Source organism: Pteropus medius, unplaced genomic scaffold, assembly GCF_902729225.1.
Source record: "Pteropus medius unplaced genomic scaffold, Ma_sr-lr_union100, whole genome shotgun sequence".
Taxonomy (NCBI): Eukaryota; Metazoa; Chordata; class Mammalia; order Chiroptera; family Pteropodidae; genus Pteropus; species Pteropus medius.
In genome coordinates, this window is record NW_024354499.1 from 7,061,453 (window position 1) to 7,075,219 (window position 13,767).

General features: G+C 35.7%; 1 protein-coding gene across 6 annotated transcripts in view; it reads right to left on the reverse strand.

Moving 5' to 3' along the window:
- The window catches only part of GCFC2 (GC-rich sequence DNA-binding factor 2), a 38,711-nt gene extending 25,196 nt beyond the window's left edge, over positions 1-13,515 (reverse strand). For 4 of the 6 annotated variants that reach the window (XR_005650559.1, XR_005650558.1, XM_039852410.1 and 1 more), the window contains exons 1-5: positions 13,153-13,515; positions 10,584-10,709; positions 7,009-7,233; positions 5,597-5,694; positions 1,683-1,798 (exon numbers count right to left, since the gene is read on the reverse strand). Coding sequence is in view for 4 of the 6 variants with exons in the window: in XM_039852410.1 (XP_039708344.1) it covers positions 1,683-1,798; positions 5,597-5,694; positions 7,009-7,233; positions 10,584-10,709; positions 13,153-13,429 (842 nt within the window). In the remaining 2 variants the exon portion in view is untranslated. Of the gene's footprint in view, positions 1-1,682; positions 1,799-5,596; positions 5,695-7,008; positions 7,234-10,571; positions 12,270-13,152 lie in introns of those variants that run through there. The other 2 variants (XM_039852408.1, XM_039852409.1) reach the window with 2 other exon arrangements.
- Positions 13,516-13,767: the final 252 nt, after the last annotated feature.

Here is a 13,767-nt window from a genome sequence, read left to right on the forward strand (position 1 = left end):
TGCTGGTAATCTTACAGGGTACCTTGTACATAAGAGGTGCTTTTGTCTGAAGGCTTTCAAAAGTGTTTGCCTTTAGAAAGTTTGATTATAATGTGTCTCATATAAGCCTCTTCGGGTTTATCCTCATTTGAGTCTTTTGAGCTTCATTAAATTGGATGTTCAATTCTTTCCTCAGATTGTTAAATTTTTGGCCATTATATCTTTGCACAAGTTCTCTGATCCATTCTGCCTCTCTTCTCCTTGGACTCCCATAATGTATACGTTGTTCTACTTGATGGTGTCCCATAAGCCCCTTAGGCTTTCTTCATTTCTCTTCATTCTTTTTTATGTTTCTCTGACTAGATAATTTCAAATGACTAGCTAGTATTTGAGGTCACTGCTTCTTTCTTTTGCTTGATCAAGTCTGCTGTTGGTCCCTCTAGTGAATTTTTCAGTTCAGTTATCATATTCTTCAACTCCAGAATCTCAGGTTCTTTTTAATAGTTTCTATTTATATTTGTTGATATCCTAACTTTGTTCATGTACTGTTTCTCTGATTTCATTTATTTGTCTGTGTTTTCTTGTAGCACACTGAGCTTCTTTAAGAGGATGATTCTGAATTCTTTGTCAGGTAATTCATAGATCTCTGTTTCTTTAGAATTTGTTCTGGAGATTTATTTGTTCCTTTGATTAGACCATGTTCCCGTGTTTCTTCATGTGTTTGGTTATTTTTTTGTTGTGTTTTGTGTATTTAAAAAATGCACTTAAAGGAAATTGCTTTGTACATGGGAGGAACTTCACCAATCAGCCTGGCTAGAGATTCTTAGGAGGTGGGGGAATGGGTGTCTTTTCAAACTTTTTATGGGAGAATGCATCTTTTCTGAGCTTTCACATGAAATTTCCCAACTAGAGAGTTTTGGTTTTCTTTTCTGGAGAGTCTATAGTATTTTGTTCCCTCTGGTGTCCATCTATAATACTGCACACTTTTTGGCTCTGCAACAAGCCACTGAGCTCTCTTTTGTTCTCCGTGGTCCCAAGTTCCTCATTGGTGCTCTGAGATAGATGAAGCAGAAATGAGTCCCTTGGGCAGTTCCCCCAAAAGCAAAAATGCTGGATGTATGTTCCACTCTTCTTTTCTTCTAATAGAGAAGCCATAAGTAGGGCTTTTTCTATCATAAGCAGTGCTGGCTTGTGGGAGGGGCTGATGCAGTTGAAATGAAATAGCTTTTCTTACCCATTACAATGTGGCTCTTTTTATCTTTGAGCTTGCCAGTGGTACTGTGACTTCCCAATTCATTTCTGGAGTTCTCAATAAAGGCTTTTTAAAACAGATGTTATCGTTAAGTTGGTATCTCTGTGGGGGAATGAGCTTCGTGTTTTGGCATCTTGCTGCCATCGTTTGCAACATATTTTTTTAAAATTAAAGGCTAAGTGCAGATAAATGTTTATCAAAACATTAAGTAAAAAAAGCAGAACTTGATATTTATTTGATTTTAACCATATTATATATACCTATTACAAAAATTAAAAAGACATACACAAAAATGGAAATGTTTTGGTAGTGTGATGCTATTTTTCCTATAAATCTGTTTAATGTTAATATTTATATTTAACAATTTAAAAGATTTTATATATATAATGCTAATTTTTTTCACTATTAAATATCTAGGACAAATGTAAATTTTAAGATGAATACTACTTACCTAGTATTTAATTGCTTCTTTATAATTTCTAAATTTACTGGTGGAAATGAAATGGAAGTATCGAACTTCTTCATTGTTTGAGACTCACTATTGTGGGAAAGGTCGATATCTCGTCCCTAAAAATAATATGAAAATTCATGTTGTTTTCAATATTCATTAATCTTACAACTATTAATAGCACAAAAGCAGATTCGATACTCCAAGATCTTACCAGTTCAAAATTCCATGCCATTGACATTTTTCATAGTTATAATAAAATGTTTTTCAAATTCTCAGTTTTAAAATTTAGAACTTTAAATTTACATACGAGAGGAAAACTATAAAATCTTATTTTTCACAAAAGCTTAGTTCTCAGTGTTTTTAAAGCTAATAGTTTTATGATCTAATATATTCTCAGAAAACTAAACACCTGTCTTCCATGACAGAGTTGCTACATAACAGTCAAAGAAAAGTAAATGGAAGTCTGCTGGTGGGTTTCTAGGTAAAGCTTTTAATTTTGTTTAAGCTATTGGGTTTTCTGTTATGTACAGAGGAATACATTTTTAACTATATATCTTGTAAAACATGGTATATTTCACATTACTGTCTTCTGGCTCATCATAGCTCATCGCCACCATGCTTAGAATATTGAAAAGGTTCTAGAGAATCTGTTTCAGATAAGGATATGTGAAGTGGACCAGATACTTAGCCAATTCATTGGCTTAACTATCTCTTTTAATATTTTCCATGAGGCACTATCATTTCTCATATCAATTCTTACCAAGCCTTCCATCAAGCTCCAATCATACCTGCAAAACCCTAAACTAATCAGACTATTTCAAATTTATGTCCTTACTCCTGATATCTTACTTTCTCTCAGATCCCTTATTTCATAAACATCTTTCAAAAACCCATTTAAGTATGACTTTCTGTAGAGGCCTTTCAAAATCTTCCCATTCAACTTTCTGCCTATAAAATTGACCACTCATTTGCTCTTTTTAGCCATCTTGGGCATAGTTCTGTCATAGAAACTATAAGATTTCACTATAAAAATTGTTTAGTTGTCTCTCCCCTGCAAAGATTGTATATTGTAGTGCTCATCACTGTTAAGTGGCCGTAGAGGCTGAATAGTGACCCCAAAAAGATATGTGCATGTCTTAACCTCCCAAAACCTGTGACTATTACCTTATATGGCAAAAGATGTGATTAAATTAAGGATCTAGAGAGGAGGAGCTTATCTTGACTTATCTAGATGGGCCATACTAAATGTGATTACACGTATGCTCATAAGAGAGAGGGAAAGGAAGTTTTGGGATGCAATGAAAGGTGGTGGTAGAAAGATGGAACAGAAACAGATATAGCTAAAGGCCAAAGAATGCCATCAGCCACCAGAAGCTAAAATAGTCAAGGAACAGATTATCCCATAGTGCTTTTAGAAGTAGTATAGCTCTACCAAAATCTTGATTTTGGATTTCTGGCCTCCAGAAGTGTGAGAAAATAAACTGCTGTTGTTTTAAGCTACCAAGTTTGTGGTAATTTGGTACAGCAGGTCACAGAAAACCAATACAGGGGCATGTGGTAAATCTTCAATAAAAGAATCAGTAAAAGTACCCACATTAGTAATAAAAATGCAAATTAAATAAATTTGAAATTCCATTTTCACCAACTAAACTTGCACCTAAAGCTCGCAAGATTGTGGTGAAACAGTCGCACACACTACAGATCAATCTAAATTTCAGAAAGCAACAGAGAAAAATATAGTAAGTGCCATAAAAATGTTCATCTCTTTTATTACCACTCTTGGCCATTATCTTAAGAGAACAATTCAAAAACAAACATCTGAATAAAAGAAAAAAAGAAGGGAAGAAAAAGAAAAGCAAATATTTATCAATTCTTATTAATAAGAAAAAAAATTCAGATTCCAACTAACCTAGCATGCTCACCAAAAAGAAGAATGACTAAGAAAATCATGATTCATTGACTCTGATAAATATTATGCAGCTTTTAAAATTAGTTACTATTATAACAATGTAGAAACAAGGGAAAATATTTATAGCATGTTAAGCAAAGAGATCAGAATTCAAAAAAGTATGCATAATGTGCACACTGTCTCAAATGCATATTGTCCCAAACTATACCAAGGCATCCTAGTGAACTCAAAGGGGTGATGTAAGGTATTTAAAATTTTTTTAGGAAAACGAAGCAATACTCAACATTTGTTGGACTGCTAGTTCAATTATAATTAATTCATAGTTGCAACATTAGATTGTGCTACATTGATGATGAAGTCTTTTGATGGTCTTATTAGTGAAGCTGGGTTTTTGGCAGATGATGTAATAAAAAGTAGTGGTTGAAAATCAATGTGGAGCAGGAGATGAGAATGACAGCCTCCAATCTGATTCCAAGGTCTGAGAGGTCATGCAGCACCCAAAAGGTACACACATCTCATTAGTAAGTAATTGTAGTTACTTAAAAATAAAATTAAAAGTTGTCTTCTTCAATTTAATTATTATTTTTTTCCAAATGGCTTCTAAGTTATTAGGACATTAATCTTATTACATTATTTGGACCTAACTACTTAATAATGTAATTGTTTGGTACTTCTTTTGGCCTAGGGGTTCCATGAATGAAAAAGTTCGGGTACTTCTAATGTACACTATGACTGTAATTAAACAAATATTTCAATTAAAAAGGAATTATGCAAACTTGAGCAGTTACAGTAAGAACTATGGCATGTTTTTTCTTAAAGTATTTTTTTTAATGCTGTTACTGTATTGATTTTCCTAAAAGGCAGGGTATCTATGCCTGTTACAGTCATAAATATAGTCCCCTAAATCATTTCTCTGGTCAGAGATTTCTAAATTACAATCAAAAGCCTACCTTTAGTTTTTTAGTTTTAAGAACATGGAAATTATACAATAATTTCTTACTTAAAAGAGCAAATAATCTTTCAAAGCATTCTTATTGAAAGGACTAAATAAAAACTTATATCTGTGTGCTATTATACAATTTATAAGAACTTTAATTTAGATCATTATAATTTTGAGCATTACAGCCTACTCAGGTAGATAACGTTATCATTCTCATTTCTCAGAAATGGGAAATCATTCCATCATTTCCCAGAAAACTGAGATTTAGAAAAATTAAATGATTTGACAAGTCATACAAGTATTTATGGAGCATTCACAATATTAGGCACTGTGAGATATAAAAATGAACACAATAGTTAATAATTCTTGACCTTATGGAGTATATATTTTGGTGGTAGTGCCAGGACCCAAATCTAGGCTTTTGACCCCAAATACAATATTCTTTTTGTTTGTGGGTTTGTTTTAGCTTCACGATTATGCATTTACCATATAATATATACTGTCAGTTATTATACCATTAAAGATAAAAAGATATAGTCCTCTCAAGTGGCTTATAATATGTGGAAGATATTTATAATCTGATAAGAAAAGAACATATATGAATGGCGAAGCAGGATGAATGGTGGCCTCCCAAAAGATATGTCTATGTTCTAATCCCTGGAACTTGCAAATATGATCTTATTTGGAAAAAAGATCTTTGTGGTTGTAATGAAGTGAGCTACGTCAAGATAAGATCATCCTGGATTATCCAAATGGTCCCTAAATCCAACAAGTGTCCTTATAAGAGGCATACAGAGTAGAGGCACAGAGAAGGTCCTGTGAAGGAGGCAGAGGAGTAATCCAGTCACAACGCAAGGAACACCTGGAGTGACCAGAACTTGAAAAAGGCAAAAAAGGATTCTCCTCTAGAGCCTCCAAAGAAGCACAGCCCTGCCAAAACATTTATTTCAGACTTCTGGCCTCCACAACTGTGAGAGAATAAATTTCTTTTCTTTTAAGGTGTCAAGTTTGGTACTTTGTTATAGCAGCCACAGGAAACATATACTTGGGATAAAAAATTATTACCTCTGTGATTTTAACTGCTTTCCTCATTTGCTGTTGTTCCCAAATATCTTGATTTTCATCTTCCTGACTTTCTTCACTTGTTTCTTCATTTCTGGTTGCTAGGAAAAAAAATTCATGTATAAATATTCAGTATTTTTTCCATTTTAATAGCAGCAGCAACATTTTTGGGGGGCTTATAATGTGCTGGCTTAGCAGTCCTTTATGTGTGTTAACATATTCTTCATAATAATTCTGAGAAGAAGGCATTATTATCACCCTCATTTTATAAATGAGGAAACTCAGATATTAGGAGATTAAATAACTTGTCTGAGGACTGTGCTGAATCTGGGACTTGCATTTAGCAATCTGACTCCAGAAACTGCATTCATTGCCTAAGTGTCTGACTCAAATCTCAGGAAAAAAAGCCTGGAAAAGATGAAACATTTGGTTTTCCTTATCAGAGCTTCTTAATTGTACCTGAGAATCTAAATATTTAAAAAACAATTTCTGAGTTATAAGAAACCAAGTCTCATTCTGAAATATTTGAAGTGACAAAAGCTTTGTGTGGGTCCTAGGCCTGGCTGGTCCCAGGTCTGGCTGTGATCCAGCTCGCAGCCAGGAATAGGACCCTGGATTTAGACTGTCACGTTAGTGTAGTAGGGCGCTTACGCCTAAAATATATAAACATAATTCAGCTTATTGTATCATGCAGGTGTGGCTGAATGCCACTACTGCACTTTGATATGTGTGGAGCTACGTGGTCCCCTGGAGAGCAGAAGGGGAGCACAAGAAAAGGAGCAGAGGAAGAGCAGAAGCAGAAGCGCGCTCCTGCAACAGAACTGCACTCCCCACAATAAAGTTCGTGCCTGCCATTTCATTCTCATGTCAGCCCCTTGTGCATTCTTCTAACTGGGCATCTCACCACCCAAACTTTCCCTTCTCAATCAGCTAGGCACTGACACTTTGGTAAAACATATTATTGTTTATAAATGAGAAATGTGAAAATAGTCTTGTGAGAACTAAAGATAATTGGTTAAGGAAACTGTTTATCATAGCAGGGAAGATTTTAATATATGATACCTAAAATCCCTGTAGATGCTTCCACATTAAAAAAAATATCTTTATAAAGGTGACAATGAAAGTTTTCAATATCAAAAATAAGTGTAAATTTCTTTAACCTGTCAAAAGATCAAGTGGAGAGCAGATAATAGTAAACATTATTATATATACCCTTTGATAATAACATTTTGATACAGACATGTCTTTTATAGGCCAATAAGTCATTGACCAAATAGGTATTAAATAAAAACCAACTTTAACACCCTTTAGAATATGAGACACTACATTATCTTTTTATGGAGTTTCTATCATGATATTTTATTTGAATAAAAATGCCTTAGTGTTCATATATTGTAAATAAATTAAATATGTACCTGTTTCTTCAGCCATTTTTTGTCTAAGTGTTGCAGGCTTTGGGGTAAATGGTATTCTCTTTTCATGGTCATCAGGCTCACTCTCAGGATCTTCATCACTGTTTTTCCTCATAACAGAGACGGTAGAAGTATGTTTCACATCCAAAGAAATATAGTCCTCTTGGGCCCTGGCCAATTCACGTTTTCTGCGGGCTGCCTGAATAAAAGCTGCATCAGGGATATTCACTGAAAGAAACAAAGAGGAGAACACTGAAAACCAAGCACCAATAGAAATACATATTCCTCACATTTCAATAAAGAAAAAAGACACTGTTTTGCCAATTTTTTCACTATTTTGATAAAAATATAACTAAATGGCTTAAAATCTGTATCAGTAATGGAAAACTATTGAGATTAAATATAGAGAAATGAACCAAATCTAGAAGTGTGAGAAAATATAGTAAAATCATTCCAATTTATCTTTTAACTCTCGTTGATTAATGTTGTTGCTTAGTTTTTATTGAGGGTTTTTTCTCACTTCCAAAAGTGCTGAGATTGCCAGGTTAGAGTATGGAGAAGGCTGAACATGTAGTCACTCAGTTAGTGAGGACTGCAGAGGTTAGCGTAATGATGATAGACTAGTCAAATACAAAGTAAGAAGGACACTGTACTACAATCCACCCCTCTCCTTTGGGCATCCAGGCATATAGAGAGTGAGAAACAGACTACAACCAGCACAGAACCAAGTCGGCCTTCAAGGTCCTGAAGTGAGTCCCATGTGAATAAATGTAAGATGTTAAAAAGTATAAAAGAAATAATCAAGTTCATTTATCAGGTGAAAAATATTATGCAGCAGTAGGTGGTAATCACTAGAAAGCAAGGTATGCTCATTAAAAGCAAGGAATAGCAAATCAAGTGATTTGCTTTTTATAGACTGGTACTTATAGATTAGTATCAGGAAAATGATACAAGTCAGGTGTCTCTTCATCCTCTCAAAACATTTAACAGTTGTAGGTTTTCCTTGTGGATAATGTTCAAACATGTGGAGAAAATCACATAGCACACTGGATTCTTAACTTGTTAAATAACTACTTCAAAAAAAATGTTGATTATGAAGCAATGTAGGACTCTGCAAAAGGGCTCTGTATTTTGTCTTGTCTATTTTAATGATTTTATTGTGATGTGACTGAAGACAAGAAGACACGTCTTTAAAGCTGAGCGATAAAGCTAATATAACCCAAAGCAGAATTAAAATTCAAAACCATCTCCAGTTACACTGTCATTTCTCGACCCTGACTACACATTAGTATATGTGCTGCCAAATCTACTCACAGACCCTGACTACACATTAGAATCACCTGGGAAACTTGATCATTTACTGGTGGTACCCAGGCTCCCAGCCCAGCAATTCAGAGTTAATTAACCTGAGGTGCAGCTGAGCAGCAGTGTTTTTATAGCCCCCTAGGAGATTTTAATGTGCAACCAAGTTAAGACCATACACTTTGGTTCAAATACTCAAGTGTATGACTATAGAAACAGAAATACTTGAATTGGAAGTGATTCACCTTCAAATGACTTGTTAGAGTTTAATTAATAAATCACAAGGAATGGACTCACTAGTGAGATACTAGTACTACATAAAGCTAATTCTCTCAAGCTACAATAAAAAAAGTAAAGGTTCAAGAGAAGAGTACTCTATCTTGTCATGTCTATATCTAACACCTAACTTAAAGGTTTCTCACATAGCAGATGTTGGGCAGACATGGGATTAATTAATAAAGTTAGCACACTACTTTATAATAATTAAATCATGTTTTTTATAGATTTATAACCGATAAATAATTTCACATGCATCATCCTATCTAAGGGGACGAAGTTAGATATGATGCCTCATTGGTAGCAAGCAGTATCTGCAACAGTGAACATCTCAAGACAGATATTCCATCACTGGATCATTCTAATAGTTCTAACATCTAACAACAACAAAATAAATAAATAAATGCACTCCTTCCACATACCAGTCCTTAAATTTATTACATTCCTTCTTCATCTTTCTTCTCCAGAAAAAAAGAAGGAAAAAAATGTTCCTCACAGGACTTTTTTAACTTTCAATCAGTGTTTCTCAAAGGGGCATCTGAGGAACGACAATTCTTCACCATGCAGAGCTATCCTGCACTTTGCAAGATATTTATCATCACTTGCTTCCAGGGCAGTACATACCAGCAATACCTTAGTGCCTATGATAATTAAAAACTATCCCAACACATTTCCAAATGCTGCCTTCTTTCCGTAGGTGTGCAATGCTGCCAATACTTTACAACTACTGCCTTACACTGTACACTGTTTAAGTCATCATTTTCTATAGGAGCTCTGTTCAATTTGGTAACCACTAGCCATATGTGACTATTTAAATTTAACCAAATTAAAAATCATGGTTTTTATTTGCACTAGCCACATTTCAAGAGCTCTATAGTCACATGTGGCTAGGGGCTACTGTGATAGTGAAGACACAGAATTTTTACATCATAGCAGAGAGTTCTTCCGGACAGCACTGTATGTAGTCCAGAAAAGGCTTCACTTGTCTAGTAGGCTTCAATTCTTAATACTGAATTCATCACCAAGTACCTGTACCTTGTGAACTTGTATAAGAAGAAAAATTACAAAAAAGTTCCTGTTAATTAATGAGTTAATAAATCACTTATTATGTTTTTTAAAATATATTTTGACAATTATATTTCAAATCGATTGTTTCCTTTATAAAGCTATGTATTTTACTTTATTTTCTCAAAAGGGGTCTTAGGTTTTATGAGACTGAAAAGAGTTCATGGCACAAAACAAATTATGAACCTTTGAGCTACAGTAACAGGCCAGATAAATATTTATGGCTTTGTGGGCTATAAAGTCTGTCAACTTCTCCACTTTGCCACTGTAGTGCAAAAGCATCCACAGAAAATACATATTTAAATAATTGTGGCTGTGCTTTAATAAAACTTTATTTATAAAAGCTGGTGGTGAGCCAGATTTGGCCCACAGGAGGTAATTTGCTAACCCCTGAACTGGACTGATATGACACACAAAAATGACCATGTCACCTAGTTGCATATAATTTTCAGTAGTTCCCCCAAGACCTGCATTATTTGAATCCAATTTGTCCTTCTGCTTACTTTTTTAGGTTCTTTCTTAAACTCCAACCAAATATTTTCAGTCTAACAGCTATTTTTAGTTTTCTACACAAGCCATGTTATCTTCCCTCAAGTTGTATATATGCTACATCTGTACCTGAAACTTCCTCACTGACAAAATCTTACCATCCTTCAAATATTGGCATGAGTCGCCTAATATAGCACAGTGGTTAAGAATGGAGATTCTGGAGCAAGTTGCCGGGTTTGAATCTCAGCTCTGCCTCTTACAAGCTGTCTGACCTTAGGCCTGTTATGCAATGGAAATGAGCAGTCAATTTTGGCACTTTGATAATCATTACTAATGACTTACCTGCCCCTACACTTCACTAGTTTGCTGTGTTATCAACAGTAAGATCACTGGTATAGAAAATACTGTATTAGAAATAAAGTTCTTAAAATTACTGAATCACCAACCTATTGATGAAAATTCTTCTTCCAGAGAACTAGAGCTGTTGGAAGATGAACTCTGATCATCCTTACTTTCTGAGGCATGATGTGTTCCGTCCTCTTCATCTGTTGAAAGATCAACTGTTCTGGATTCTAACAGGACATTTTTTGAATATAATAAGATAGTAGAATCAATAATTAAAATTCTGAGCAACACATGGCATATATATAATATGGTATTTCAATTTTACTCCACATATTTAAAGTAGATATACAGATCTTTTTCCAACTTCCATTCTTTCTGAAACCAATGGATGGCCTAATAAATGTATAAAGAATTACCATATTTGTTCTACCTTCTTACTAGTAAAATACTCTTTAAAGGATGTACTGAGAAAAGGGAAGGGAATGTTTGAGAAAAAGTGAAGGAATACTGAAAACAAACAAAAGGTTGCAATGAATAAACAGGAAAAAAAATTAATGTACACTTAGTATGTTAGGCACATTGAAATGTTTTAAAAGGTTTATTTAATATTCACAATTCTATGAAATGTCTTCATCAGGACTGGAAAGGCTAAATAACATGTCCAGTGTCACAAAGTGTACATTAGTAGCAATCACTGTATTCTTCACCACCATGCACAGGCAGGGAAAAAGAAAAAGGCAGTTTCACATAGAGTCCTTAATAAAGCAACAAAAAATGGTTAATTTTATTAAATCTTGACCCTTGAGTATTAAAAAAGTACTTTTTTAAATAATCTGTGGAACAAATGGAATCATGCACAATGGACTTATGGGACATACTGAAATGTAATGGTTGCCTCAATGAAAACCACCTGTGTGATGATCTGTACGTTGAACTAGCCACTGTCTTCCAGGAGGTACATTGTTTTACTTGGAATTACTGACAAACTCTATTCAGATATGGATAGCTGACATTTTCTCAAAAATGAGCAAAGTTATGCCTTTCACTTCAAGAATGAGAGATTTGAAATGAAATCTGGAATATTGGAAAACTTATGTCCTCCACTGTGAACTTGATAAATTTCCAATAAAGACTGATGACATCGATAGTAACATTAAGAGATTTTTAAAAATATAGTATAATAAAATATATCAACATTTGAAGATCTGCAAACTCAGTGAACCAATGCTTTAAAAATAGTCAAAGCATGATGTTACCGACCATGCATGGGTAAAAGATCCATCCAAAATATAAAACAGAATAGTGTATTTTAATGTAATGGAGTACAAAAAAAAAAAAAATTGATGGTTTTAGCTTCATGTTGCAAACTAATCTTTAAAAAACTATTACTCCTTGAACTGTGCTGTAATATTAAAGCAGAATACCTACAATGATCTAAAAAAGGCTATTAAGTATGACTCTCAACTACATTTTTGTGGTTTCTTCACATCAAGAGAAAGAAAAGTCACAACAGACTGAATGCAGAAGCATTTGAGATTTGAGCTGTTTTCCATTAAGCTAGACATTAGATGTGCAAAGTGAAAACAATGCCACTCTATTTTTTGGAAAATAGTTATTTTTCACAAAAAAAATGTTATTCTTATGTGTAATGGGGTAATTAAAAATGAATAAAAATTTATCTTAAAATTTTAATATGGTTTACCATATTAACATGGGTTATACCAGAATAAAAAATATAATCGACAGAAAGTAAAGCTGTTGGGATCCTTAATCATTTTTAAGAGTATATAAACGGGGTAGTAAAACAAAAAAGTGTGAGAACCACTTTTCTCGGTTTGAGAACCGAGAAAAGGCAACTCAGCCTCAATTCTTCCTATTAAAGTCTAATCAGAAAAATCACATAGAACAGAAAAATACAGTAATCAGAAATTTAGACAATAAGAAGTCATCAAAATACTTGGACTTAAAGTATTGGGGAGAAATTTTTTTACCTCGAAACTAACCCCAAACTACATTCTTATAAAGCCCCAATTCAAACTAGAACACGTTCGACGTAAACAGCTTTTTGCTACTTTAATCCTGTATTTAAGAACGCAAAAGTATTTCAAAATTACTACATTGTATTTAACGCCATTGTTGATAGTCAACAGTGTCATCAATCTACTGTTACTCAGTGAAATGTTATTTTTATCTTTTTGCAAATAGCTGATGAAAAAGAAAATAAGCAAAAGAAAATATTTCAAAGCTTTTTCTCTACAATCTTGTAATGTACTATTGTGGCTAAGAGTTTTCTATAAAAATAATTGGGACATTTCAAAAGATATGTGCAACTTTCGCTAAGAGTATTAGAAAACTTTTAACTCTTTTGTAGCTATTTAACATAAACATTACGTACTACACTAAAGCTATAATTAGTGAGGGCCCATCTGACGATGCAAACACAAATGTCCCCCCCAAACGTACAGGATTCTTTCTATTCCCCCAAGGAGTCCAATGTGGAGATGCGGGCAGCGGGCGAGTGACCGCTGGCGGGCTGTCTTGCTCACTAACCGCAATTCAGCGTTGCTCATGGTCAGCACCGGGTATAGAAATCTCTAGAAGACCCCTGGGGCCTCCTCCCGCCCCTCTCGATGCGTTTTCTCAGGCGCCCACCCCGCCGCCCCGCGTCACCTGGGACGCCTGAGTCGCCGTCCGCGCCAGAAGCCGCTCCCACAGCGCGCCGGGAACTCGCCCAGACCCGGCCCCGGCCCCGGCCCCGGCCACGGCCCCGAAGGCGCGGTTCCGCTGCCACTGCGTGGCCTCCTCCAGGAGGCGAACCTTCCTTCGTAGGGCCCCGGGCCGCCTGCTCCCCTGGTGCCCCGGATTCAGCAGATGGCACCTCGGCACCATCGCTGTCACTAGAGTCGGCTCGGCGCTGCCGGAAAGTCCTTTTCGGCCTGTGAGCCATGGCAAGGACCCGATGCCTCGCGCTCGTTCTTTCTCAGCGTTCGGCAGCCCAGATCAACGCCTTCCGCTCCGGCGCGCGCTCCCGCCTCGCGCCCGGCCTCCACGTGCGCGCGCCCGTTCGGTCCTTGGTCGACTTTCGCTTCGCCGTGCGCATGCGTGCTTTGCCTCCTCGCATCTGGTTGACCCAACCCAGTTCACGGCGCTGGAGCATGCCAAGTGTTCTTTGTGTGGACAGCTTGTGTAGAGGGTCGCCGAGAGATTTCTCGCAGACTTTGCGTACTGAGTGCTACGGAGAACATCACTCATAGGCTCTGCTGCAAACCCAATCTGAGAATAGCT